This window comes from Orcinus orca, chromosome 1 (genome assembly GCF_937001465.1).
Source record: "Orcinus orca chromosome 1, mOrcOrc1.1, whole genome shotgun sequence".
NCBI classification, from domain to species: domain Eukaryota; kingdom Metazoa; phylum Chordata; class Mammalia; order Artiodactyla; family Delphinidae; genus Orcinus; species Orcinus orca.
In genome coordinates this window covers 182,690,541-182,715,368 of record NC_064559.1, presented here as the reverse complement: position 1 = coordinate 182,715,368, position 24,828 = coordinate 182,690,541, and the positions used below count along the sequence as shown (strand labels likewise).

Sequence of the window (24,828 nt, the reverse complement as noted above, 5' to 3'; positions counted from 1 at the left end):
CCTTCGGGATAGGCAGGGAGCTTCCGGGGCCGCCTCACTTTTGCCCACACCCCACTTCACCTGGGGGCTCATCTCAATGGGAAAGTCCCCCCTCTGCTTTCTTTTCTGAGGTTCAACATCTCTCATCATTGAGACATTCTGCCTGGTGCTTAACTTGAGTCCCTCTTGCTTTCTTTATTAAGAAAAATGGCTCGCTGAGGCCCTTCCCCATACTGCTGAAACACTGATAAAATCTGTCCCAGGAGAAGGTCGGGGGAAGCTGACCAGGTCAGTGAGTTGGGGGATACACCAAAACCCTTCCTCAGGCACAGGCTCCGCTCCCAGTCCTTATTTTTTTCTCAAAAGCCCTAAGCTACGATCCTTCCTTTGGGGGCCCCTCTGTCCTTCCCACACCTAGGTGAGATCCCCACTCATGCACCCCCAGCACAACAGTCCTTAGCCTGACTCCTCAAAGGGCCCTTTAGGCAGGGAAATGCTGGCAGGGTCCCACTCCAGGCGGTCCCTTCCATTTGGGTCTCAAGGTGGCCCGGCCCAGCCTCGAAAAGGAACGGTTGGACTCCATATGACCTGACTTTCAGGCTTCAAACGGCCCCAGGAGAGGTCGAGGCTGGACCCCATAAAGGACTTCCTTTGGTTGAGATGCGGCAATCACGTTCTCGTGCCCCGCCTCCCTGCGGTCACCACGAGGGGGCGCCACAGCCCAGCCCACGGGCTGTGTTATCAGAGGCCCAGCGCTGTCACCGAGGAGCCAGGGAGGGTCTGGCGGGCCCCGGGGACTCTGGGGTGCGGGGCCGTAGAGAAGCTGCTGAAGGAGCCCGAACCACCTGGCCGGAGGTGATACGCCCGCGCCACGCGGCCGGGACTCGGGAAAGGGAGTGGCAACGGGTTTTGCCTAGTCATCGCCTGCGAAGACTCGCGTCACCTCTGATGTCAGGGCTTCCAGAGGCTTCGTTCCAGTTCCGGGCTCCAGGAAAGAGCGTCGCGGGGCGCAGAGGTTACACAACTTCCCCCAAGGTCGCGTCGGAAAGGACCCGCAGGGCCGGAATTCGAACCCGCCTCAGCGGGCATGTACCCGCCTGCACGGTCCGCAGGTGGCCCGGCTCCGCGTAGCATCCTTTCCAAACCCACCGCACAGCCCGCGCCGGCCTTGGCCTGGCTTCCTTCTTTCTCGTCTCTCAAATGGTCTTTCATGGTAAGATCTCCTTGGCAGCCTTATAATAAAAAAGAGCCTCCTGAAACCACAAGTGTTTTTAAATGAATTCAGGTCCCAAATTCCTGGAGTACGGCGGGGAGGCGGAAGGTGACGGAAAGTCTTTCAGCGTGAAAGTTAGACGCCAAGGGCGCGGAGCCCTCCCCCGACCTCCAGAGCTGGCGCTGCGGAGACACGAGGGCCCTCATGAGTCTCAGGAAGTGTCTCCTTTTGAGAACGCACCGGTCCTTGTGCTCTGTTTGGAGTCCGGTCCATTATGAGAAAATCTCCTTTTGAGGATGGACATAGTCAAATCCAGATGTTGGCCTCGCAGAACAAAAAGCTCCCTCCAAACTCTCTTTATGAAGAAACAGGTTCTCATCCTTTGAAGGAATAACATCTCTTGATAAGTGGAATTTTTTTCCCCCAGCCAACAACCTTCTGCTCTGAATTTGTTAAAACCGCTTTAATAGCCCGTCTCTGTTCCATTTCTGATGCCAGGATGGCAGTGACAAGGTGGAATGTCACCAGCCGCTGGATTCAATAGATTGAGTATGGCTTCACTAAGAAGAGAAGGCTGGATTTTTTTTTAATATACATCATTTATTTAGATAGATTTCTTTTAGTTCAAGACATACATTCTAATAGGGCAAATGTAAGATGAAATACAGATTGTCAGAACAACTTCCCAAATTGTACACTTCATTTTGCTGATTCAAAAATGCTTGAATAACAACTTTTCAGAAAGAAGGATGCATTATTCACTAAGTGTACACACTGATTGTAAGACAATCCCAGTAATATTCATTTCTTAAAAGTACATCTTAAAATAGAGGAAATATGGACTACAGATTTGTTGACTAAATATGTGTATATATAGCCAACAAGGATGTTTTATCAGTAAGGTCTAGTATTTTTGCTGAAACTGAGAGCTCAAAGCAGGAATCCTTTCCTAATTCTTCTTGCATACCACCAGTGATGGGATGCTCACTAGCTATGAACACAATCCTTTTCATTGTGGGACAGTTCTGTCAGAGTCAGTTCTCAGTGCCTTGTCATCTCCGCGTTCTGCCCTTGGAGCAGGCAGGGTTACTGGTGCTCCCATCTCTGCCCCCTGAGTCTCTCTTCTCTGAAGTCAGGATCCCCGATTCCTCACTATCCTTTGCCCTCCACAAATTGGCCTCTGGTCTCTCCCTGTCCGCTCAAAGGTATGGCAACCAGAATTGAACCCAACCTTCCAGCTATCACCTCCCTCATCCTCAATATATACCGCCAAATATGCAGCCTGAGATCACATTCGTTTGGGGGCAGCCATCTTAACATGGGATTATATTGAACCTTCAGCCAAAACCTTTTTCACGAAAAATCTTTTCATTTTACATCCATCCCCATTCCATTTTACTCCAGGGGGTTTAGTCTATCATTTCGTCTGCTTTAGGTGCTTTCGAACCCTGGTTTGCATTTAAAATACCAGCCACTATACCTAGTTTTAGGTCATCTGCAAATTGAATAAGCATGCTTTCTGCACCTTTTCCCCAGGTATTTACATAATGTTGTGTGGTAACCTCACCCAGCCAGCCAGTGTCTCTAGGACTCAGTTTCCCCGTCTAATAATGAAAGGTGAAGAGATGAGCTCTAGTACTAGAGCTTGTGTACTACCTGTCAGACACTACACCAAGCCCTTTGCAAATACCTCGATGTCAGTCACACCAGTTCTATGAGAGAGGCATTATCCTCCCCATTCTGCAGATGAGGAAAACAAGGCTTTGCAGGATTAGAATCCAGTTCTGTCTGGCACCCAATCCGATACTTTTAGCCACAGCGGCTCATTGCCTCCCTCAGATATGATCTGGAATAGAGCCGTTGGGCCCCCAACAGCAGTCTTCTTACAAGTTGCTAAACAGCACTCCTGGGGCACCCCTCAAAGATCCCCAAGTGCCACGCATGGATCAGAAACAGTACAGAGCTGCGAGTTGAAGGGGAATTCAGAAAGGAATACCAGATGCTTCAATTATGACGTGTGTGTGTCTGTGTGTCTGTATAGGTGTCTGTGTGGGTACAGATGATCAAAGACAGATGATGATCACAGAAAAGCAGACCTCTGCCCCCCGCCATGCCTTCAGAGCAAAGTGGATTAAAAACTTCAAGAATGACTGAAGTGAAGGTGTTTGCCAGCTCTGTGGAATTGGGGGTTTGGCGTCAGAACTTCAGGTAGGTTTCTATACATAAAGAAAGTGATGTTTCTTACACACCTGATTAGTAGTCTGGGAGTCAGGCCCACCACACACCAGAGCCAGATGATTCAGCCACATGGCCTCACTCCGTATTCCCAACAGCCCTTGAAAAAGACGCTATTTTCAGAGCTTCGTCTGTGGTAAAGCTAATGAGGTTTAATCTTGCAAGTGAGAGGCTCTCCCCAGATCCTACAGGGATAGTGCTTCACTTCACATTTGTAATTTTTAAGATCCCCCCCCCAACAAACTGCAGAAACTTCAGGCCCTACAGAACCTTCTCTTATTGCTTTCCCCATTTTATAGATGAAGAAAAATGCAGCACAGAGATGTCAAGCAAGTTACCCAAGGTTGCAGGGTCAGGAGGTGGTGAAGTTGGGATTCAAACTCTTAACCCCCTCAGATGAACCAACAAGGACTTGAGGAGTTTTCCCAGGGGATTCATGTCTTTAAATGCAGTACTGGGTTATGTTTCAATTTCTGTATTTTAATCAGTTAAGAAATACTTTGTATTGGGACTTCTCTGGCAGTCCAGTGGTTAGGACTCTGAACTTCCACTGCCGGGGGCACAGGCTGGATCCCTGGTCCAGGTACTAAGATCCCACATGCAGTGCAGCGCTGCCCCCCCAAAAAATACATTGTATTAATTGTTTAAAGGGCATTGCTTGATTGACTGAGTGCTTGTCAAACGCAGTTACTCAGCCCTTTTATCACTTAGCTGAACACTGCCAGCCCCTGGCGTAGCTTTGCCTATGAAACAATTTAAAATTATTTTTAGTATAATAACAAATTTTTAGTCTATACCCATCATAGATCGCTGGTTAAAGACAAAAATCTTTAAAAACAAAATTTGATGCTGAAATACAAGTTAATTGGGAAAAAAGTTAATGAACATATTTCTGTAAATTCCTCCTATCTACACACTGCTTACATCTGATCATAATTTTCACACGTTATTTGATAAATACTGTTGGGACCGCCAAGAATCCACCAGGATAACTAAATTGGGTCCCTACCTTATACCTGTGCCAAAATTAATTCCAACCTATTTTATTTTATTTGTTTTTTTTGGCTGTGCCACTCAGCTTACAGGATCTCACTTCCCCGACCGAGGGACTAAACCCAGGCCATGGCAGTGAAAGCTGGAATCCTAACCACTAGGCCACCAGGGAACTCCTTCCAACAGATTTTTTTTTTAAACTATACATAAAAAAAAAAAGAAACCTCGGGCTTCCCTGGTGGCACAGTGGTTGAGAGTCCGCCTGCCGATGCAGGGGACGCGGGTTCGTGCCCCGGTCCGGGAAGATCCCACATGCCACGGAGCGGCTGGGCCCATGAGCCACGGCCGCTGAGCCTGCGCGTCCGGAGTCTGTGCTCCACAACGGGAGAGGCCACAACAATGAGAGGCCCGCATACCGAAAAAAAAGAAACCATAAATGTGTCAGAAAAAAAATGGGCATATTTGTGTCATAATCTTAAGAATGGAGGCCTTCTTACATATCACAGAAAAACCCCAAACCATATAAGAAAATGACCTGTTTCTCTACATAAAATTGAAAATTTTTCCTGAGTTAAGAAAAAAGAAACACACATACAAAGTCAAATGACAGCTGAATAGGAAAGGAAAATATTTGAAATCTGTCACAAAGAGCTAATTTCCCTTATCTTTAAAAAGCTCCTATGAATGAGTAAGGATAAAAGACCAATAATTCGGGGCTTCCCTGGTGGCACAGTGGTTGAGAGTCCGCCTGCCGATACAGGGGAAACGGGTTCGTGCCCCGATCCGGGAAGATCCTACATGCCGCGGAGCGGCTGGGTCCGTGAGCCATGGCGGCTGAGGCTGCGCGACCGGAACCTGTGCTCCGCAACGGGAGAGGCCACAACAGTGAGAGGCCTGCGTACCGCAAAAAAAAAAAAAAAAAAAAAAAAAAGACCAATAATTCAATAGAAAAATAGGCAAAGGACATAAACAACTATCAGCCCCCAAAATGCAAATTGGTCTCAAATGTAAGAAGAAAGAAACTTCATCCTCACTTGCAGTAAGTGAAATACAATGAGATACCATTTTGCATCCACTAGGTTGACAAAGATCAAAACGTCTGGTGACCATGGTGGGGCAAGGATATGGTGACATGGGCCGTTTTCATCATTACTGGTGGGAAGGTAATGGTACAATTTCTACGAAGAGCAATTTAGCATATTCTTCTAAAGGTCAGCACTCACATACCCTTTGTTATGGGTCGAATTGTGTCCCCCCACCAAATTCACACGTTGAAGTCCTAATCCCCAGTACCTCAGAATGTGACCCTATTTGGAAATCAGGACATTACGGATGGAATTAGTTAAGATGAGGTCACACTGGAGTGGAGAGGGGTCCTCATCCAACATGACTGTTATCCTTATAAAAAGGAGAAATGTGGACACAGACACACACACACAAGGAGAACGCCATGTGAACATCATAGACACACACACACAAGGAGAACGCCATGTGAACATCATAGACACACACGCACAAGGAGAACACCATGTGAACATCATAGACACACAGACACAAGGAGAACGCCATGTGAACATCATAGACACACACAGACAAGGAGAACGCCATGTGAACATCAAGGCTGAGATGAGGTGATGTAGCTACAAGCCAAGGGACACCAAAAGTGCCAGCAAACCACCAGGAGCCACGGAAGAGACCTGGAACAGATCCTCCCTGACAGCTCTCAGAAGGAGCCAACCCGGCCCCACCTGATCTCAGACTTCCAGCCTCCAGAACCGTGACATAATAAATTTCTGTTGCTCAACCATTCAGTCTGTAGTACGTTGTTACAGCAGCCCTAGCAAACTAAGACACTCTTTGACCCAGCAAGATGAAGTCATCCTACTATGTATTTGTGCAGTTGCAAAGTGGTAAGCAGATGGGGGTCTACTTGCAGTGTTGTCTGTAATAGCTAAAGGTCAGAAACAACCTAAATGTCTTGTCAGTAACAAACTGCCTAAATAATGGAATTATCTCAAAGGTCTATTAGGAAGTGAAAAAGCAAGGTGTAGCTGGTTGTAGAGAGCGCCTCGTTTGTATAAAAATAAAGAGAAACAAAGCAGAATGTATGTAAGCAAATATTTGCTTGTAGCTGCATAGATTCTATCTGGAAACATACACAAGAAATTGCTAACTTCAGTTGTTCCTGGAGAACAGAAACACTTTAAGGACCATGGAAAGGAGGTTTTGGTTCTACTCAAAATACACCTGTACCTTTTGAACCTTTTACTTGTTTATGTAACACCTGTTCAAAAAAAAAAAAAAATCTGTGTATAACATCAAGATGCCTCTAGTACTTCAAAAACCAACTGGAGAAAAAATATAGCCATTATAGCTTTTCATCTTTTGGAAATAACAGCTATTCATACCTGAAATGGGTTATTTGAGGAGATACCTTCTCTCTTACCTCTTCGTTTAGAAACAAAGCACAAAATGTGTTTTGAAAATAACCAAATAAATCACAAAAATGAAGCACAAGATGCCAAAATTCTAAACTCCCATGTATTGAAAGCAAATCTATTTTTTAATCATAGCATGTAGTTAAATTTCAATCTATAATGACAATTTCAGCATACGTTCAGTCTCCAAATCAAGCCTAACAAGATATTTTCAATTCATTGGTCTATAAATCTTAATTTTCCTCATAAAATTAATTTAAATTCTGTTAAACAGTTGGCATCACTTATTAAATAGGAAAGGGTCAAAAGTAGCCTTTAAAATAACAAATCGTACAAAATATACACTTTCTAATACAACCTTTGGAATCAGACTGATCTAAAATAAAATAAATTTTCTCAAAATATCTTCTTACCTTGCAAAAAAAAGAAATTATCTTATTTATTCGAAAAAGGGTTTGTGAGGTCATTGATCTCTGTGAAAACAATTGGAGTGTTCAAACGTGTTGAGAAATACAACCTGGGCTCATCCTGTATGTTTGTGCAAGCTGCGAACTCTACAACTCCAGGGGGCGCCATTGAGATCATAATCCAAATTGTGCAGTGCACTGCCTGTGCAACCGGGCATATCAATCCCGTGCCTACTGAAAATGTTGGGGGTCGTGGAAGGCTTCTGGGGAGGAGAGGGTAGGTGTCAGAGGTGGGGTCACATAGATTGGGAGGCCAGAATCTCATGCATATAGCCTCCCATCTCTCCAGGTTGACCTCCCTTGTGGGGGCACTGGCAACAGAAATATCCTGAGTTTTCTCTGAGCCTTACAGCCTTGGTTTTCCTAAGGTTGGTGGCGGGAGGACCATCTGCCAGGGCCTACAATCATCTCCTTGGCCTGTACAACTCAAAGTCCTCTTTAATCACTTAGCAGCTGAGAAGCAAGGCCAGAAGAAGGGACCCCACCATACCCTTCATTTTATTCCTACTCGAAAGGAGGCAGAGGTGGCTAGCGCAAGAGGAGAGGTGGAGGCAGCTGAACCTGAAATGACGTTCAGGATATTTGGCCTCCGGGACCAGCTCTACCACTGCCTTTCGGTGTGATCTTGGCAAACCTGTAAGCCTTTCTGGGCTTCTGCCTCGCTGTTTGCAAAATGAAGAGGATTATTGCCATTCTTTCTCTGTCTCTTGGAAAAACACACAAAAGAAGACAGAAAAACACAAAGCTGTGATTTCACAGGGAATGCATAGAAATTCAAGCATTCCTATTATTATCATTAAACATCAAGAATTTGTCAGGAGGCTCTGAGCAGCTATAAAACCTCAAGCAAATCTCATGACCTCCCCGGGCCTTCATTTTACCATGTGCCAAATGGCAAAGCTTGAATTAGATCAGCAGTTTGCTGACCTTTTCACCACTAAGAGTCTATTTTATTATTTCCAAACCATCCCCACAGACCTCACATTTTGTAAGATTTTATCCCCTAAGCTGTATTTAGGTAATTATTGTATAATTAAGAAATATTAAGTAATTATTGTTATCATTATAAAGGATATTTTTGGTTGTGAGTGACAGAATTTATGGGCTTACATAGGCAGAGTCTAGAACTAGGAATAGCTTCAGGCAAGGCTCGATCCAGCAGCTGTTACCGAGGACCAATGTCCTTCTAGTCTCTTGGCTCTGCCTCCTCTGAAGTGTCACAAGGTGGCTTCCAGAAACTCTTGGGACTCCTTGCTTTTCTCCCTTGTGATTGGCAAGAAACAGAGATATTGCTGCCCGGTCAACATAAAGAAAAGACACAGAGTTGAGACTCATTACCTTTTCCTGACCAATTACCAAACTTGAAGGATAAGATGTATTGATTAGCTTAAGCCAGTTAGCCCCCCACTGCTGTAATGGGGTCATTTCTGACCAGATCACATGGCTGGGAAATTCCCAGCACTATTAGGAAGGGGGAATTGGACAAAGGGTGCTGGAGAGACACCAGCAAGTTTCCTGTGGTGTGTTTATCAACCAGTGATATCTCAAACAGCCCATCAGAACTTCTGGCCAGCATGTGAGCTGCACATTAGTGACCTCCAGGATCTTGTGAACTGGTCTCAATGACAACCTCATCTGTGGATGGCCACACTGACCACGTGAGTCGACGTCAGCCCAGCTGTGGTTAGACTTGGCCCAGATGCAAGTTCACCCATGAAGCTTCTAGTTCTCTACTCCCACCCAACCTTTCAGACATGGCTCAGCTGGAGGCCCAGGTGAACCTCAGACTCCGCAGTTCCCAGGCCTACGCCTGCCCTTTTCAGATACAAGAGGACATCTGTGAGCTGGATTTGGCAAAGAGGAAGCAATAGACATGTCCACAGCAAAACATACCTGGAACCCCGGCTGTCTCGTTCACTGACTCACCACAGATTTACCAATATCTGTGCCAGGTCATGTCCCAGCGACCCGTCTTCAAGGAGTCACAGTGAGGTGGGGAGGGAGTGGTACCCCACACCATTACAGTTCAGTGTGGAAACACAGTGAGGCGGGCAGCAGCAGGACAGCGGCAGGCCCCTCCCCATCTCGGGCCAGAGGGCATGAATGTCCACCCCAGCACGACCAGCAGCAGGACCACTTCAGCCCAGCCTGCACTCTCCTGGCCCGAGGGAAGCTATCTCTGGTAGCTTCAAGGATCTCACCAAACTTGTGCACCCCCAGTACAGATTGGGAAGTGTTCAACCCCAGGACTGGGGACCCAAGGTTCTACACACCATCAGGGCCTTGCAGGATTCTCTCTGGCCCCTTCAGTGCAGTGGCTTTGGGGCTGGGGAGGAGTGGGAGTGGGGGTAGGGGGACAAAAGCCAACTCACCCTTTTGCCTGTCTTCAGACCCCGCCTCTTCCTAAATCTTCAAAACCAGGTGGGATTCACTGGTTAAGCAAGCACACAGTGAGGCCAAAGGGGTCCCCTGCCACTGCTCTCTCTAACAGACACCGGAGATTCTACTGCTCCTTTGAGTAAGGCGTTGCCCTTATCAGGTCCTCAAGTAAGTCACCAGTATTTCTGAGCACCTGTGTGGGTCTGATCTCCCTGTCTCTGGCAAATGGGACCAGGGATGCCTGGGATGGAGAAAGCCTGGCTAGTCCCATTCTCAGCTTTTCCAATATTAACTTGCCATGTGGCCAGAGGCAAGTCCCTTTCCTGCTCTGCCTCTCCATCTATAAAATAAAGGTTCTGGTGGGCTTCCCTGGTGGCGCAGTGGTTGAGAGTCCGCCTGCCGATGCAGGGGACACGGGTTCGTGCCCCGGTCCGGGAAGATCCCACATGCCGCGGAGCGGCTGGGCCCGTGAGCCATTGCCGCTGAGCCTGCCCGTCCGGAGCCTGTGCTCCGCAACGGGAGAGGCCACAACAGTGAGAGGCCCGCGTACCGCAAAAAAAAAAAAAATTTTTTTTTTAAATAAAGGTTCTGGGATAATCCGTCTCTATGGGGCTTTCCAGCTCTAACAGTCCAGAATGTGAGCATTCAAGGGTCAGCAAAGAACAGGGAGCAGGGGTGGCTGAACTGGGGTAAGAGGGGGGGCCATCTGCCCAGGACCTCACAGACCAAAAGGATATATATAGCTATAGATAGAGATACATAGATATATAGGATATATAGATATATACCAATAGGAATGAACAAAGCCATCTGACCTTCTTACCTACAAGGCCCATGAAATTATATACATATTTTTTAATAAACTTTTTAATTTTGGAATTAATTTTCAATTTACAAAAGAGTTATAAAGATAGTACAGAGAGTTCCCGCATACCCCTCACCTAGTTTCAGTTTCCCCTAATGTGATCATCTCATACCACTGTGGTACGTTTGTCAAAGCAAAAAAAAAAAAAAACCGGTACATCTCTATGAACTAAAATCCAGACCTTATTTGGATTTTACCAGCTTTTCCATTAATGCTCTCTCTGTTCCAGGATCCAACCAGCAACTATACTGCATCCACCCAGCGTGTCTCTTCGTGTCCTCTGGTCTGCTTCTGTCTTTCCGTGCTTTTCGTGACCCTTTCAGTTTTGAGGAGTCCTGATCAAGTATTTTGTAGAATGTCCTTCCATGGGAGTTTGTCTGAGGCTTTTCTCTGGGGTTACGGGTTTGGGGAAGAATACCACAGGGATGAGGTGCCTTCCTCATCACATAGTGTTGGGGGCACATGATGCCACTTGACTTGTCATGGGGTGGTGGTAACCTTGATCACTCGGTCAAGGTGGTGTCTGCCAGGTGTCTCCACCATACACTTCCTATTGTTCTCTTTCCCTACTCTGTTATTTAGAAGCAAGTCACTAAGCCCGGGGCACATTCAAAGGAAGAGGAGAGGATAATTAGCCTGGAGAAGGGAGAACCTACATGTGTTATTTGTAAGATTTGTCTCTACCCCGGCCCCACCCAGCTAGTTATTTATTCAACAATTTATTTCTACCAGTACCAACTCAGGGATATGGATTTTATACTTTGGGCTACTATCTAATACTCCATTATCCATTTTATTGCTCTAATTGTTGCCGCTTTGGCCACTGGGAGCTTTTGGCTCCCGAGTCGCTTTGACACACTCCTACCCTTTTGAGTTTGGGGCACTTCCTAACTCTGGCACCACGAGACACTCCAAGCTCACATTTTTCCCTGTCCCAGCCCTAGAATCAGCCGTTTCTCCGAGGAAGTAATATATTTTTAAAACAAACCCTCCAATTATCTTGTCAATAGTCCAAATGTACTGCACTGCATTTGAATACATGATGAAACAGTTCATTTGTTCAACTGAATTTTAAAACATACTTCAATTTTTATAGCTCCTAGTGTGACAAGTCTTTTTTTTTTTTTTTGGCCATGCCATGTGACATGTGGGACCTTAGTTCCCTGACCAGGGATTGAAACCACGCCCCCTGCAGTGGAAGCACAGAGTCTTAACCTCTAGACTGCCAGGGAAGTCCGACAAGTCTTTTTAAAATATATTAGGAGCCTCAAAACATGGGGGGGATCTGGCCCTTTCTCCATTTCCAGGAGGGCTTGTGGAACTGAACCTCTGCGGCCACACTGCTAAGGCTTGGGGGCAGCCTGCCCACGCTTCCTACAGTGGTGACCTAGCTCCTGTGTCCTTCCCAGTTTGAGCTGCCTGGTGGAGCTACCGAAATCCTAGGTAATTCCTGGGACCTTTCTCTCTCCAGCCTCTCCTCGCCGCCCCCCCCCACCCCCCCCGCCCAGGGGGCAACCAGTCCTGGAGCTCTGCAGACCCCACTCAGGCTAGCCAGGTGCAAGCAGGTGGCAGGAGAGCAGGAAGGCTCCAGGAAGGAAGTTGGCAAGCCCAGCCACTGACACGGGCGTTCAAGGGAAGCGGGGGGGAGGTGGGGGTGGAGCGGGTGGGCTGAGCACATTAGATCCAGAGGGCTCCTGCGGATTCGGGCCAAAGTTTGCAAAATCCAGCTAGAAGTGGAGCAGGGTTTCCCCGGAGTAGTCCTGGGTTCTGCAGAAAAGAGTCAGCTTCTCGGGAAAGAGCCGCCTTCATGAGCCGGAAGAGAGCGAGACTGCGGCTCACTCTGGGAGGACACGGAGCTGCATGACTCATTGCCCAGTCCTGCTGGCTCCCTCTGGCACAGTGCTGGGCAGCACAGGGCCTGGGAGTACAGGCGGAGTCCCAGCCCGTCCTGGCCCAGGAGGCGGTCCAGGCTGGCAATCACAATCCGGCACGTAGGGACATAGACAGGGGGCTGTGGGAGCACCGAGGAGGAAGCAACTCAGCACCAAAGGAGTCTGGGCAGGCCTCACAGAGGTGACAACATCAAAAAGAGGAATAGGGGGCTTCCCTGGTGGCGCAGTGGTTGAGAGTCCGCCTGCCGATGCAGGGGACACGGGTTCGTGCCCCAGTCCGGGAAGATCCCACATGCTGCGGAGCGGCTGGGCCCGTGAGCCATGGCCGCTGAGCCTGCGCCCGGAGCCTGTGCTCCGCAACGGGAGAGGCCACAACAAGTGAGAGACCCGCGTACCGCAAAAAAAAAAAAAAGGAGGAATAGAATTGGCCAGGCAGCAGTAGGGAGGGAAGAAGGGGAGGGCACTCCCGGGGCTGAGATAGGAGATGCAAAGGCACGGAAGTGTCTGCAAGGCGCTGACACAGTGCCTGCTGCCCAGCGAGTACTCCATAAATGCGAGGTATTATCACTGTGGTTGACTTATCATCATTATGTTTATTAACCTGGACTCATTACTTAATATTTTTACTACCGTAAAGGTAGTTAATACAATGAATGAATGTCTAAATATACTGCACTTTTCACTGAATTTTTCCCAACTATAAAAGGGTCTGTTCTGAAGATTATGTCTACAGTACACACAGCACTGGGCAGGAGTAGTGGTGAGCACGTGTGCTGGCACACGGAAGGAGCCTCGTTTTCCCCCTCTCCTGGAGGCCAGCCCCTGGGGGTCCTGTGCCTGGAAGACGCAGAAGAAGAGGTATTTGGGGGTCTTTAAAGATGACCAGACAACAAAGCAGGGGCTTGGCTAGGTGGGATCATTTGTGGTTTCAAAAGTGACAAAGGTGGCACCTGGGGCCCTGGAATGGGAGCTCCTGGTCCTGGTTGCAAGTCTTTCCAGCTGGGACAAGGAAGGTTGTACCTGCCCTTCTATCCTGTCAAGGTCCTTATTTCAGAAAAAATTGTACCTGTCCCTGGATGGGGCCCCAGCTCTGTGTACCTGCTCCAATCACGGTGTACCTGTTGAGTATTCCTGTCTCAATGCGAAAAGTGCCTGCCTGGGTGTACTGTCTTGATAACTATGGCTCTGCCTCCAACCGTGTGTGTGGACCAACGCCTGTGTCCCGTACTGTACCTTCCGCGTACTTAGTTAGGTCTGAAAGTACGCGGCTGTACCTGTGCCTGTATCGCCGTACACTAGGTCTGCCCGAGCCTAACTCGGTGCGCATACTTGGTTCAGCCTGGGCTTACCTTACGCCTGCGGGCCGTGCACTCCTGCCCTGCAGACCTCCTCGCCGCGGGAGGCTAGAGGCTCACGGAACAGGCAGCTCCCCGCGGTTCCAGCCCGGATTCCTGGCCAGGCCTGGCGCTCTCGGGCCGCGGGGGCGGGGCCTGAGGCCTGGGCTGTGTGGGGAGGGATGGGGCGGGGAGGGGGCGGGGAGGGGGCGGGGAGGGGGAGGAGCAGGAAGGGGCGATGGCCGCTCCGCCCCCTGCCGCCCGGGCCGGCTCTCCCCCGCCCGCCCGGCTTCCGCGTCATGGTCCCGAGTGCCGCCCACCCGCCCCTTATAAAAGGGCCGCCGGCCTTGCCCCCGGGACTCGGCCCCATGGAGATGCCGCCGGCCGCGGCTGGCGCACGGCAGGGTGAGGCGCGCGCGACGGGGATGGGGCGCGAGTGCGGGCTTAGGGGGAGGGCGGAGGAGCGGATGGGAAGGGCTTTGGCTGGGACTGACCTGAGCGGGAGGGACGTGGGGCCGGTCGGCTCCGGCCTCCCCTACCCCCAGGATCCTCCCAACTTAGTCCAAGTCGGAGGATCTTGGGGGTAGGGAGACCGAGGTCCGGAGGAGGAAGACAGCGCTCGCGAGGCTCTGGGCCGGGACACCCTAAGCGTCACCGAGCCCGGAGGCCAACCAGAGTTTCCCAGCAACTTTTCTCTCTGGTGGGTCACCCCGGAAACTTCCCCTCCCCCGGTCCGGGAGTCCGGCCACGGGCCCCGCGCCTCCTGGCCTGGGCTCCGAGCACTGGGCAGGCGGGCGGGAGGAGGCGATGGCTTCAAGGGGGAAGCCCCCCCACAACGCAGTTCCAACCCAGTGGGTTTCCATCTGAGAGCCCCGCCCCGCAGCTGTCGGGGCGCGTCGAGGTCCTCGGAGGCCTCCCAAGACTTCTGGGTCCCCTGGGTTGGCGGGGGGCTGGGGTTGGGGTGGGAGGAGGGGTCAGACTGCCTAAGTTCAAGTCCTTGCGCCATCAGCTAACAGCTGGATGACCTAGAGCAAGTTCGTAACGTCTGTGGCTCAGTTTCCTCCTTTGTATTATGGGAATGATGCTCCCTAGCTGGGAAGTCTTTTGAGAGGATAACAGAGGCAACACGGAAGATGGCTTTGCATTTTGCATACTGCCACCAGTCCGTGTGGTCTCATCCTGTTGGATGGGGTGGGGTCAGGAGAGGGGTGAGAGAGAGAGAGCCATTCCGCATCCCTAATCCTCATGGTTGTCATACAGGAGCTGTGACAAGTGCCTTCTACCAGTCTGAGCTGTGAGTGGCCGGTGGAGAGAGAGGCCCACCCAGGAAGCCACCCCACCATGAGTCTGTGGGAGCTTGAAGACGGCCACAGCTGCCGAGGGACCCCCAGGCCGGCCCAGGAGTCCACGGCTGAGGAGGCAAGGACTGCAGAGCTGCAGATGAAGGTTGACTTCTTCCGGAAGCTGGGCTACTCATCTGCTGAGATCCACAGTGTCCTGCAGAAGCTGGGGGTCCAGGCAGACACCAACACTGTGCTGGGCGAGCTGGTGAAACATGGGTCAGCGGCCGAGCGGGAGCGCCAGGCATCGCCGGACCCTTGCCCTCAGCTGCCTCTGGTCCCCCGGGGTGGGGGCAACCCCAAGGCCCCCATCCTGGAGCCCTCTCCCCCCGAGGAGGACAAGGAGGGCAGTGACCTGAGGCCTGTGGTCATCGATGGGAGCAACGTGGCCATGAGGTACATGTCACTTCTGTGGCCAAGACTGGCCGTGTGTCTCTGCACCTCTGGTAGAGAGGATTTCAGAAAGGAGTTTGACCTCTTCTCCAGACTGGTCTAGAGGAAGGGAAAGCCCTTTATAGAGGCCCTACTGTGTGCCAGGAGGCTCCCTTAATCCTCATGGCTTCTTGGAAGTGGGTTTTCGGGATGTTTGAGGGAGCTCAAAGTGTTGCTCAGGGTCACACGACTGGTAAGTGCCGGAGCAGAGATTCGAACTCAGGTCCTTCTGTCTCCAGAGCTACCTTATGCTCTTCAAGAGGGACCAGACTGTGGGCTCCAGCTTACTACATAGGAGCCTTCTTTCCTCCTCCATGAGATGGGGATAACCCACCCCCTCAAGTGGTGGTTGTGAGGAGTGAATGCACAGAACCTGGAGAGAAGTAAGGGCTCATTAATCAGTAGTAGTTGTTGTTATTGTAACAATTATTCAGAGTCTGGGACTGCTGAGGCCTTGTCCCAGACCTGGGCTCCCATGGAAGCGAGCCCAGCTACTGAGGCCTTTGTAGCTGTGACCAAGAGTAACCTTGAGGATCTGGCTCTACGTCAGGGGTGTGGGTGGGTAGCTTGATCCTTTGGCTCCAGGGGAGCAGTGACTTGGGTCACTTCTGCTGGAGCCACCTGTGCTGGCCTGGGCTCTGAGGGCTCCCCAGGGGCCAGAGCCAGGACTCAGCCCCATAACCATCCCACCTCTCCCCTACGCAGGCTCGGGGGGGGGGGGGGTTGGGGGGGGAGGGGAGGGGTGGCGGGAGGGCTGCCGCGGACCCCAGGGAGCCCAGACTTCCCTTCCATCCAGGCCCTGCCCTCTGGCCCTGCTTTCTCCCAGTCCTTTCAAGGCAGGCTGGTGAGTCAGGGTTGGGGTGGATGGTTCACAAGGAAAGGTTCCTGTGGGTGTGGATGGGGAGATCCCATACACAGGTGTGGAGTGGGAAGGGCTCCTCCCCTGGCTTCCTTGAGGTCTCTCAGGTGGGCTGCCTAAGGCCTCTAGGCCTTTGCCCCCTCTGCCCCTCCCACACCTGGCCCAGCTGGCCCAGCTCAGCTGTCTGGCTGGTCCTGGCCCAGCTCAGCAGGTGTGCAGGTGGCCCTCTTCCAGCCACTTTTGGGTCAGTCAGTCTTCCCATCTCTGAAATGGACTGAGCCTAGGTGGAAATTGAGGAAAGCTGGCATGCACAGGCCAGCGGCCGCCGGTCCCGATGTGTGCTTTGAGAGTTAGGGGATCCCTCTCAGCAGTGTTTGGCTGGGATCAGTCAGTGGCTCCCTCCTCCAGGGGCTGGGCCAGGAGCGCCGAGCCCCGGGGGCAGCCATGTGCTGTGTGTGTTTGTGTCCCGGCAGAAGGAGGAGGGGCCTGGGCGGGAGGAGGGGCAGGTGATGCGGTGGGTGGCCAGAGGCCGAGCCGCAGGGGCTTTCTGAGCTGGGGCAGTAGCAGGAGGGGAATTCCAGCCTCAAACTTCCTGTCTCAGCTGCTGCAGGGTTCCTGCCCTCCTGCCCCCTCCCGCCCAGGGCTGGCGGGCCAGCCCCTGCCATATGCAAATCGTGGGGAAATTCACCTCTGTTTCCTTCTAAGGGAATTTTTCTCCACTAGCTGGGCCCGGCCCAGGCAGATCTTTTCACCTGGGTAGCCTGCCTTTTGGCCCTGCCCTGTGCCCTAGGGCGGGAGCCGCTGAGCTGGAGTCTCCTACGGAATCGCACATCTTACCAGAGTCTCGTTAGACAGGCTGAGGGGCCCTGACCTTCTGGGCCGACAGGACTGTGGTGTGGGATGGGAGGATGTCTGGTTTTCCCGTGCCAGCACAGCTTCCTCCACAGCAGCGAAGGGGGTCTAAAGGTAGCTGTAGAGAGGCACTCCTGGCTTGGGAGGGCAGGATCTGGGCTTGACTCAAGGGACTGGAACATGTGTTCTACTTCTCCCAAGACTAAGGCTGTGACCACCTGCTTAAGGGATATTCTGGGGGCTAGGGCGGCTGAGAGCAGACTTGTCCCCAGCCAGGGTTTCTGATGCCCAGAAGCAGTACACTGTCCTGGAAGCCCCGGTGTCCCATGAAGTCCCAGGGCTTGCAGGTGCTGGCCTGGGATGGGGCATATGCAGGTACACACGTGTGTATAGAAGGAGGCAGGTAAATGCATGTGCAGGCTGCGTACCTGAGACAGGGATCCAAGGCAGAGATGATCCCATCCCCACATTTCTGGGGAGACAGAAGGCCTAGGGCAGGGGGAAGCACTGGGCATTGCGAAGACAGACCTGGGACCTGACCCATCCTGCCAGGTCAGGGAAGGCCTCTCAGAGGCAGTGACACCTCACCTGGGTCCTGACAGAGGAGAGGAGTTTGCCAGGTGCATGGTTTTCCCTGTTCCCAGCCTGCCCCACCCTCTGAACAGTTTGTTCACACTCAACTTCGGGAGCTTTTTTCTCTTTCCTAAATAAACCCCAGCTCTTCTGTTAGGGGCAATCCAGTACCCCCAGATGTGGGTTCAAGTTCTGCCTCTTACCAGTAGCCAGGGGACCTTCGATGAGTCTCAGAGCCTTGTAAGGATGAAGCAAGGAGGTGTGCCATGTACCTGGCCTCCAGCAGGTGCTTGGTACCCACCCATCCCCGCTCCGGGCCTGCTGTCAGGGTTGGCACTTGTCTCTGTACTGTCGTAGCATCAACACCCGTGGTGGCTGTGAGCACAGCCTCTGGGTCTGCATTTCGGTTGGACCGCTGCTACTGTGTGATGCTGGCAACTGGTTGCCCTCTGTGGACCAGTTTCCACACCTGAATAAAAGGGCAAGTGGGACTTCCCTGGTGGTCCAGTGGTTAGGACTGCGCACTTCCAATGCAGGGGGCTCGGGTTCAATCCCTGGTCGGTCAACTAAGACCCCACATGACACGCAGCACAGCAAAAAAAAAAGTGGGGTGGGCCAGGGCCCTTTAATGATAGTACCCTCCTCAGAGACTTGCTGGTGATTCAGTATTGAGCATGGAGATCAGGGCCTGCCTCACAGCTCTCAGTAAATGTTAACTTTTATTATAAGCAGGCCGGCAGATGGCAGGGAGGCCCCACCTGGTGGGGATGAGCCCTGCCTTCCGGCTGGACTTTGCCTCACCTGCAGTTTACAGAGACCTTCAGCCCTGGGAGCCCCCCGCCTCACTCCCAGACAGCCTCCGTGCCCGCCAGCTACCCTACCTCCCTTTCTACTTCTCTTGGGGCTCCAGCTATTACCGCCCCCAAGCCAGCCACAGGATGTGGTTGGCCATGGAGTTGCCTCTTTTGCATAACGCTTATTCTGTTTCATGTGCCAAATAATGAGAGTCTCGGTTGTTCGCTGAGGGGCAGGGACTGTCAGGGTGAGAGCCCCAGCTGACCCCTTCCAGGCCCCTAGCCTGGTCCTGGAGCCCTGCCATGACACCCAGTATTACCTGGGAGCCCCCTTCCATTCCCAGGAAGCCAGCTGGAACCTCCACTTTGTTGGACTGTCTTTGGCCTCAAGAAAACAGGAACGTTGTCGCACTGACATGGGCCCTTCTTAAGGAGGCTGCAGACCTCCCGGCCCATTTTTCAGACAGAGAGGCTGAGCCAGAGCAACCTCAGGGCTTGCGTCTGGGCCCAGCCGCATTTGGATGGGGTGAGGCCTGGTCCACGGCCCTGGGATGTCCCATTTCCCAGCTCTCCTGCTGGCAGAGTCCCCAGAGTCTTCCAGACCGTCTTTTTGCCTCGGGTCATGCCTTCTCCAAAAGGGCAAGAAGAGAACAGGGAGTCCAGGCGTTTTGAGGAATTGGCAGTCAGAGGAAAAGCAATTCCTTTCCCTTTCAGAACGGAAGGCCTCACAGCTGCCTCCTGCCTTGTGTCCCTCGCCCTCCTCAGTCCCAGCGCCTGCGGTTTGAGCAGGACTGAACTTAATCCAACGTTAATCCGGAGCAATCTGGTTTCTCCTTCCCAGCACCCACCCTCAGCCCTGCCGAGCCGGCGAGGGAGGGGTGGTGACTCAGTCAGCCTGTGTGTATCTGTGTCCCCATGGTCCCAGTGCCTTTCCCCCACCCCCAGGTGTGTTGTAAGCGGCCTGACCCTTCCCCATGTGGGAAGCGAGTGCTGCCAGATTCCTGGGCGTTTCTTCACTGTCAGGAGACGGAACCTCAGGGAAAGCCCCGGGTCTGGCCATCCCTGGCGGTGTGGGAACCAGCAGGGAATACAGGCCCTGGGCCCCCGGCCAGAAGGCAGGGGGCTGAGCCCAGCAGCTCCGCCGGCCAGGGCAGGCAGGGGCTGGAGTGCAACCCACCTCCCTCCTGTGCGGATCTGGGAGCAGCAGGCCGACCCCGTCCTCTTCTCCTCCCCAGCCACGGGAACAAGGAGGTCTTCTCTTGTCGGGGTATCCTCCTGGCAGTGAACTGGTTTCTGGAGCGGGGCCACACAGACATCACAGTGTTTGTACCATCTTGGAGGAAGGAGCAGCCTCGGCCCGATGTGCCCATCACAGGTGAGTGGCACCTCTGAAGGGGCATGGTCTCCCTGCCCCAGGAGCCCCTGTTCTCAATAGAGACCCTTTGGGCGTGAGCAACAGCTTCTAGATCCCAAGCAGGGACCGGCATTCTTTTCCTGGCTTTTGCTGTCGTCAGCATCCCTGCTCTGAACAGCGGTCCTTGGAGATCACCTTGGGCAACCTCTGCCTCCGGGTCCTGGGCACCTCCCTCACCTAATGGTGGCGTGCTCTTGCCATGTCCCCAACGGCACAGGGGCAGCGTGGTGTGGCGGCTAAGCCCCTGGGCTCTGGAATCCTGGCTCAGTCCCTCCTGGCTCTGAGCCACTTGCCCCTCATCTGAGACGCGGGATGGGGTGAGGATCTGATACACTCGCAGGGTTGGTTGTGGGGATCACACGGGTTAATGCATGTAGGTGCTCAGAAGAGCACCTGGCACACACACGGCAAGCGCCAGCTGCCACCATTGCTCTTACATGAGCCCCAGCCTTCGGGAGGAGAGCCTGAGTTTATTTCCCTGGAAGTCTTGAGATCTGGGGGCAGGCTGGCTGGGGCCGCCCGCTCCAAGAGAAGCAGCCCCTTCTGGGTGGGTCCTTTTGTCCTGGTTGCGACACTCCTCTGACCCCAGCTCAAGCCGCGGCTCATTCCTAGATCCCTCGAGAACAGGCTGGGCGCGACCAGGCCTGGTGTCCAGGAGCGGGAAGGAGGCAGCCCAGCTCTACTGAGGAGCCTTCCCTGAGCAGGACCTGCCAGCCTGTTCTCCGGGGTCCTTGGTCTTTGGGCAGCAAACTAGGCACCAGGCCCAGCGAGGGGCTGGGCCTCAGCAGTGACCTCTGCAGAGCCTCTTCCTGTTCCCGCGACCCTGGAGTTGAGAGCCCTGTGTCCGGCAACCGGGGGTTCAGGGAGCCCTGCGAGCTGGCTCTGGGTCCAGGCTGGGCCCTGACCTGCGCCCCTGCTGCCTCCCAGACCAGCATATCCTGCGGGACCTGGAGAAGAAGAAGATCCTGGTGTTCACGCCGTCGAGGCGTGTGGGCGGCAAGCGCGTGGTCTGCTATGACGACCGCTTCATCGTGAAGCTGGCCTTCGAGTCCGATGGCATCGTGGTCTCTAATGACACTTACCGGGACCTCCAGGGCGAGCGGCAAGAGTGGAAGCGCTTCATCGAGGAGCGGCTGCTCATGTACTCCTTCGTCAACGACAAGTACGTTCCTGACAACTCCGGGAGGTGCCTGTGGGAGGGGTGGAGCTGGGGCAACTCTGCTGCAGGGCCGTGGCCTCGGGCCCAGGCAGCAGGCCCCACGTAGGAAGGGTGAGGCTGGGACCAGACTGGGGCTTTCTAATCTGGGGGATGGAGAAGGAGCATGTGGCACAGGGTGGCCAGTGCTTCCAAGAGAGCATCTCCACTCGCCAGCGCCGAAGCTCTGACCAGAGGCCAGTGGATGCAGCCTTAGATTCAGATGTTCGGCCTCTGCGAGCTCCCAGCAGGAGAGTCGCCCTAAAGGCGCCCATGGCTGCGGCCTTCTGGCCTGGGACCTCCTCCACTCCCTTGGGACAGTACCCCCTAGAGCCCAGGGATGTCCTGCCGGGCAGACACCAGTTTTAGGAGCTGCCCTCCTCTCCGTGCTATCGAGGCTTCCTGTCCTGCCCCCTCGTCGGCACTGGGAAGTCCCCCTTCATGTCTCGCACCTCCTCCACAGGTTCATGCCCCCTGATGACCCCTTGGGCCGTCACGGGCCGAGCCTGGACAACTTCCTGCGTAAGAAGCCACTCATGGCCGAGCACAGGAAGCAGCCGTGTCCCTATGGTAAGACCCCAGCTCCACACTCCAGGGCCCTGCTCACGCCATCCCCTTCCTCTCTTGCCTGAGTCGGGCTGCGTCCCATGTTCTTTCTCTTGGGGACCCCCAACCCCATGTTTCCTGTGCTACCCACTTCCGTCTCCCACCCCCTGGTTCTAGAGCCCCCCCCGGCTGAGAGCCCTCCTTAATTCTCTCCCAGGGAGGAAATGCACCTATGGGATCAAGTGCCGATTCTTCCACCCCGAGCGGCCAAGCCGGCCCCAGCGCTCTGTGGCTGACGAGCTCCGTGCCAACGCCCTCCTCTCGCCCCCCAGGCCGCCGAGCAAGGAGAAAAGTGGCCGGCGGCCTTCACCTTCCTCTCAGCCCGGCTCTCTGCCAACAGAGCACGAGCAGTGCAGCCCGGATGGGAAGAAGCTGGGGGCCCAGGCATCCCCGGGAACCCCCCGGGAAGGCCTGACACAGACCTTCAACCCAGCAGGCAGGAGCCTCCCACCTAGTGGGGGCAGTGGCAGCAGCTTTGGGCCCTCGGACTGGTTCCCGCAGACCCTGGACTCTCTCCCGTATACCTCCCAGGATTGCCTGGACTCGGGCATTGGCTCCCTGGAGAGCCAGATGTCAGAACTCTGGGGGATTCGAGGAGGCGGCCCTGCTGAGCCGGGCCCACCTCGGGGCCCTTATGCCGGCTACCGCCCCTATGGGGCCGAGCTCCCCACCACTCCGGCCTTCTCTGCCTTCGGCCGGGCCGTGGGTGCTGGCCACTTCAGCGTCCCTGCTGACTACGCACCCCCGCCAGCTGCCTTTCCACCTCGAGAGTACTGGTCTGAGCCGTACCAGCTGCCCCCAACCACCCCAGTCCTGCAGGAGCCCCGGGTGCCGGGCCCAGGGGCTGACAGGGGCCCCTGGGGCGGGGCAGGCAGCCTAGCCAAGGAGCGAGCCAGCGTGTACACCAAGCTGTGCGGCGTCTTCCCCCCGCACCTGGTGGAGGCTGTGATGGGGCGCTTCCCGCAGCTCCTGGACCCCCAGCAGCTGGCTGCCGAGATCCTCTCCTACAAGTCCCAGCACCACAGCGAGTAAGCCGGCCAGCCGCCCGGGCAGCACCTCCGGCCTCCGAGGGCTGCCGGGCTGGGCTTTGAGCCTTCGAGCAGCCCAGCCCCGGCCCCAGCCTGGAGGCTGCGCAGAGGGAGGATTCGAGTAGGGAAGAGAACCCACAAACCAAAGATACTGTAGGATTGGTTCTGGCACCTCTAGGCGTCCGCCAAGGGGTCAGGAGCGATCGCCCTGTTGATGCACATTGTGTCTGTAGTTCAAGGAGACGCTGCCGGTAACGGCTGTCAGTCCGTGGCTGAGGCCCAAACCCTCCTTCCTCTCAGAGGGCGGGGAGGGAGGCAGCGGGGAGCAGAGGCCTGGGCTGGGGGCCCTCTGCACGGCCCCCCACCTCCGCCCCGTCCCTGGGATGCCGGCCTTGGCCGGCTCGTTGGGCACCGTGTGCCCGCCCTCCGTGGGCCCTCCTCTAAGCCAATGAGGCCTCGTCCGTGCTCTAGCGGGCACGGGGCTTCATGTTAGTAAGCAAGATGCTTCTTAATAACCCACTTCCACTTCCGTCCCACTCTGTGCTCCTATCCCATCGCTCCTGCAGGGTCAAGGGCACTCTGCCCCACCCTCTCCTCCTCCCCCCTTCCTCTGTGTTCAGAGCCATCTCGCCCTTCCCCAAGGGGGGACATGTGTATGTGTGTGTACAGGTGTAAATGTTAAATATTTTAACTGGAAAGCCCTCGCCTCTCTTCACACATCAATAAAGTACAATCTGAGCCGCTCTAAGAGGTGATGGTCTTTGTTGCTTCCGGGTGGAGCCGGCTCCTGGGTGATGGAAGGTCACAGGTGGGCACCCCGGATCTTCCTCCACACCAGCTCCCTGACCCTTCTCTGGAAGGAGGGTTTTCTGAGTTCTACCGAGAGTGCTCTGTCCCTTGGGGTAGAGGAGTCCTTCCTGGGGCCTTGGGTCAGGCCTTGAGAGGAGGCGGCTGTGGACACACGGGCAGAGTGTCAGGAAGCAGAAGCGTGAAGCTTGGAGTCCTGAGGCTGCAGCGTGGGGAAGGGGTGCTGTTGCGGGACAGTAGGGGGATGGATCAGGCTGGCCCCTCCGTCTGCCCCGTGAGCAGAGCTGAGCGTTCCAGGAGAGCTTGTAGAGTGGGCCTAAGGGCTCAGCTCTGTCCCATCCTCCCAGATCTTACCCTGCTTCAGGCCTGGAGTGGAGTAGGGGGGCACTGGGGTGGAATCAGCCTGGAGAGGCCCTGCCAGGGTAACCTCCAAGCAGGTGGGCAGGGGTGGGGACCTCCTGGGAAGGGGTGTCCCTGGTGGGGACACCAGGGGAGTCCTACACAATTTTTTCTTTTTCAGATAAAAATGAGGTATAAATGTTAAGTATTTTAAGTGAAAAGCTGGACAGTCAGATGATCCCCAAACACCATCAGCAGTGGAAAAAGTAGTTTTAAGAATTACACCTTTGGGCTTCCCTGGTGGCACAGTGGTTGAGAGTCTGCCTGCCAATGCAGGAAACACGGGTTCGAGTCCTGGTCTGGGAAGATCCCACATGCCGCGGAACAACTAGGCCCGTGAGCCACAACTACTGAGCCTGCGCGTCTGGAGCCTGTGCTCCGCACCAAAAGAGGCCGAGATAGTGAGGCCCGCGCACCGCGATGAAGAGGGGCCCCCACTCGCCGCAACTAGAGAAAGCCCTCGCACAGAAACAAAGACCCAACACAGCCAAAAATAAATAAATAAATAAATAAAGGAGTTCCTTTAAAAAAAAAAGAAAAGAAAAAAGAATTACATCTTTGAACATTTCACCCAATTTGTACTTTTTATTTGTGAAGCTTTTATTGTATCTATTTTTTTCTAGAAACTGCTTTCCCATAGAATGGCTGTGCAGCATGTTGTAGGAAAGGCCACCCCGGTGATCTCCCTGCACATTAGGGTCCCCCCCGCCCCCCACCAGTTGCTCTTGGCCCAG

At 53.8% G+C, this 24,828-nt stretch overlaps 1 protein-coding gene and 1 long non-coding RNA gene across 4 annotated transcripts; one reads left to right on the top strand and one right to left on the bottom strand.

The window, feature by feature from the left end:
* Nucleotides 1-1,771: 1,771 nt before the first annotated feature.
* Nucleotides 1,772-12,646, bottom strand: LOC125963401 (uncharacterized). The gene is made up of 2 exons (XR_007475338.1): nucleotides 8,436-12,646; nucleotides 1,772-8,031 (listed from the first exon to the last, which is right to left on the bottom strand). It is a non-coding gene; the product is annotated as an uncharacterized LOC125963401 (long non-coding RNA).
* A 485-nt stretch (nucleotides 12,647-13,131) lies between these two features.
* ZC3H12A (zinc finger CCCH-type containing 12A) lies at nucleotides 13,132-23,636 on the top strand. 3 transcript variants are annotated; one of them, XM_033422123.2, is made up of 6 exons: nucleotides 13,132-13,319; nucleotides 15,056-15,531; nucleotides 19,881-20,020; nucleotides 20,987-21,221; nucleotides 21,718-21,824; nucleotides 22,018-23,636. In XM_033422123.2, exons 2-6 carry the CDS (start codon nucleotides 15,137-15,139, stop codon nucleotides 22,890-22,892), a joined length of 1,752 nt encoding a protein of 583 aa, XP_033278014.1. In that variant the 5' UTR covers nucleotides 13,132-13,319; nucleotides 15,056-15,136; the 3' UTR covers nucleotides 22,893-23,636. The 3 variants fall into 3 exon arrangements, with proteins under 3 accessions (XP_033278014.1, XP_004266496.1, XP_033278013.1); XM_004266448.4 differs by lacking the exon at nucleotides 13,132-13,319 and adding an exon at nucleotides 14,066-14,200; XM_033422122.2 differs by lacking the exon at nucleotides 13,132-13,319 and adding an exon at nucleotides 14,362-14,495.
* The last annotated feature ends 1,192 nt before the right edge of the window (nucleotides 23,637-24,828 follow it).

Coding starts and splice junctions, on each gene's coding strand:
- ZC3H12A (XM_033422123.2), top strand. CDS start 15,137: ATGAGTCTGTGGGAGCTTGAAGACGGCCACAGCTGCCGAGGGACCCCC. Junction 15,532..19,880: donor GGGAGCAACGTGGCCATGAG/GTACATGTCACT, acceptor TCTCCTCCCCAG/CCACGGGAACAAGGAGGTCT. Junction 21,222..21,717: donor TACTCCTTCGTCAACGACAA/GTACGTTCCTGA, acceptor CCTCCTCCACAG/GTTCATGCCCCCTGATGACC.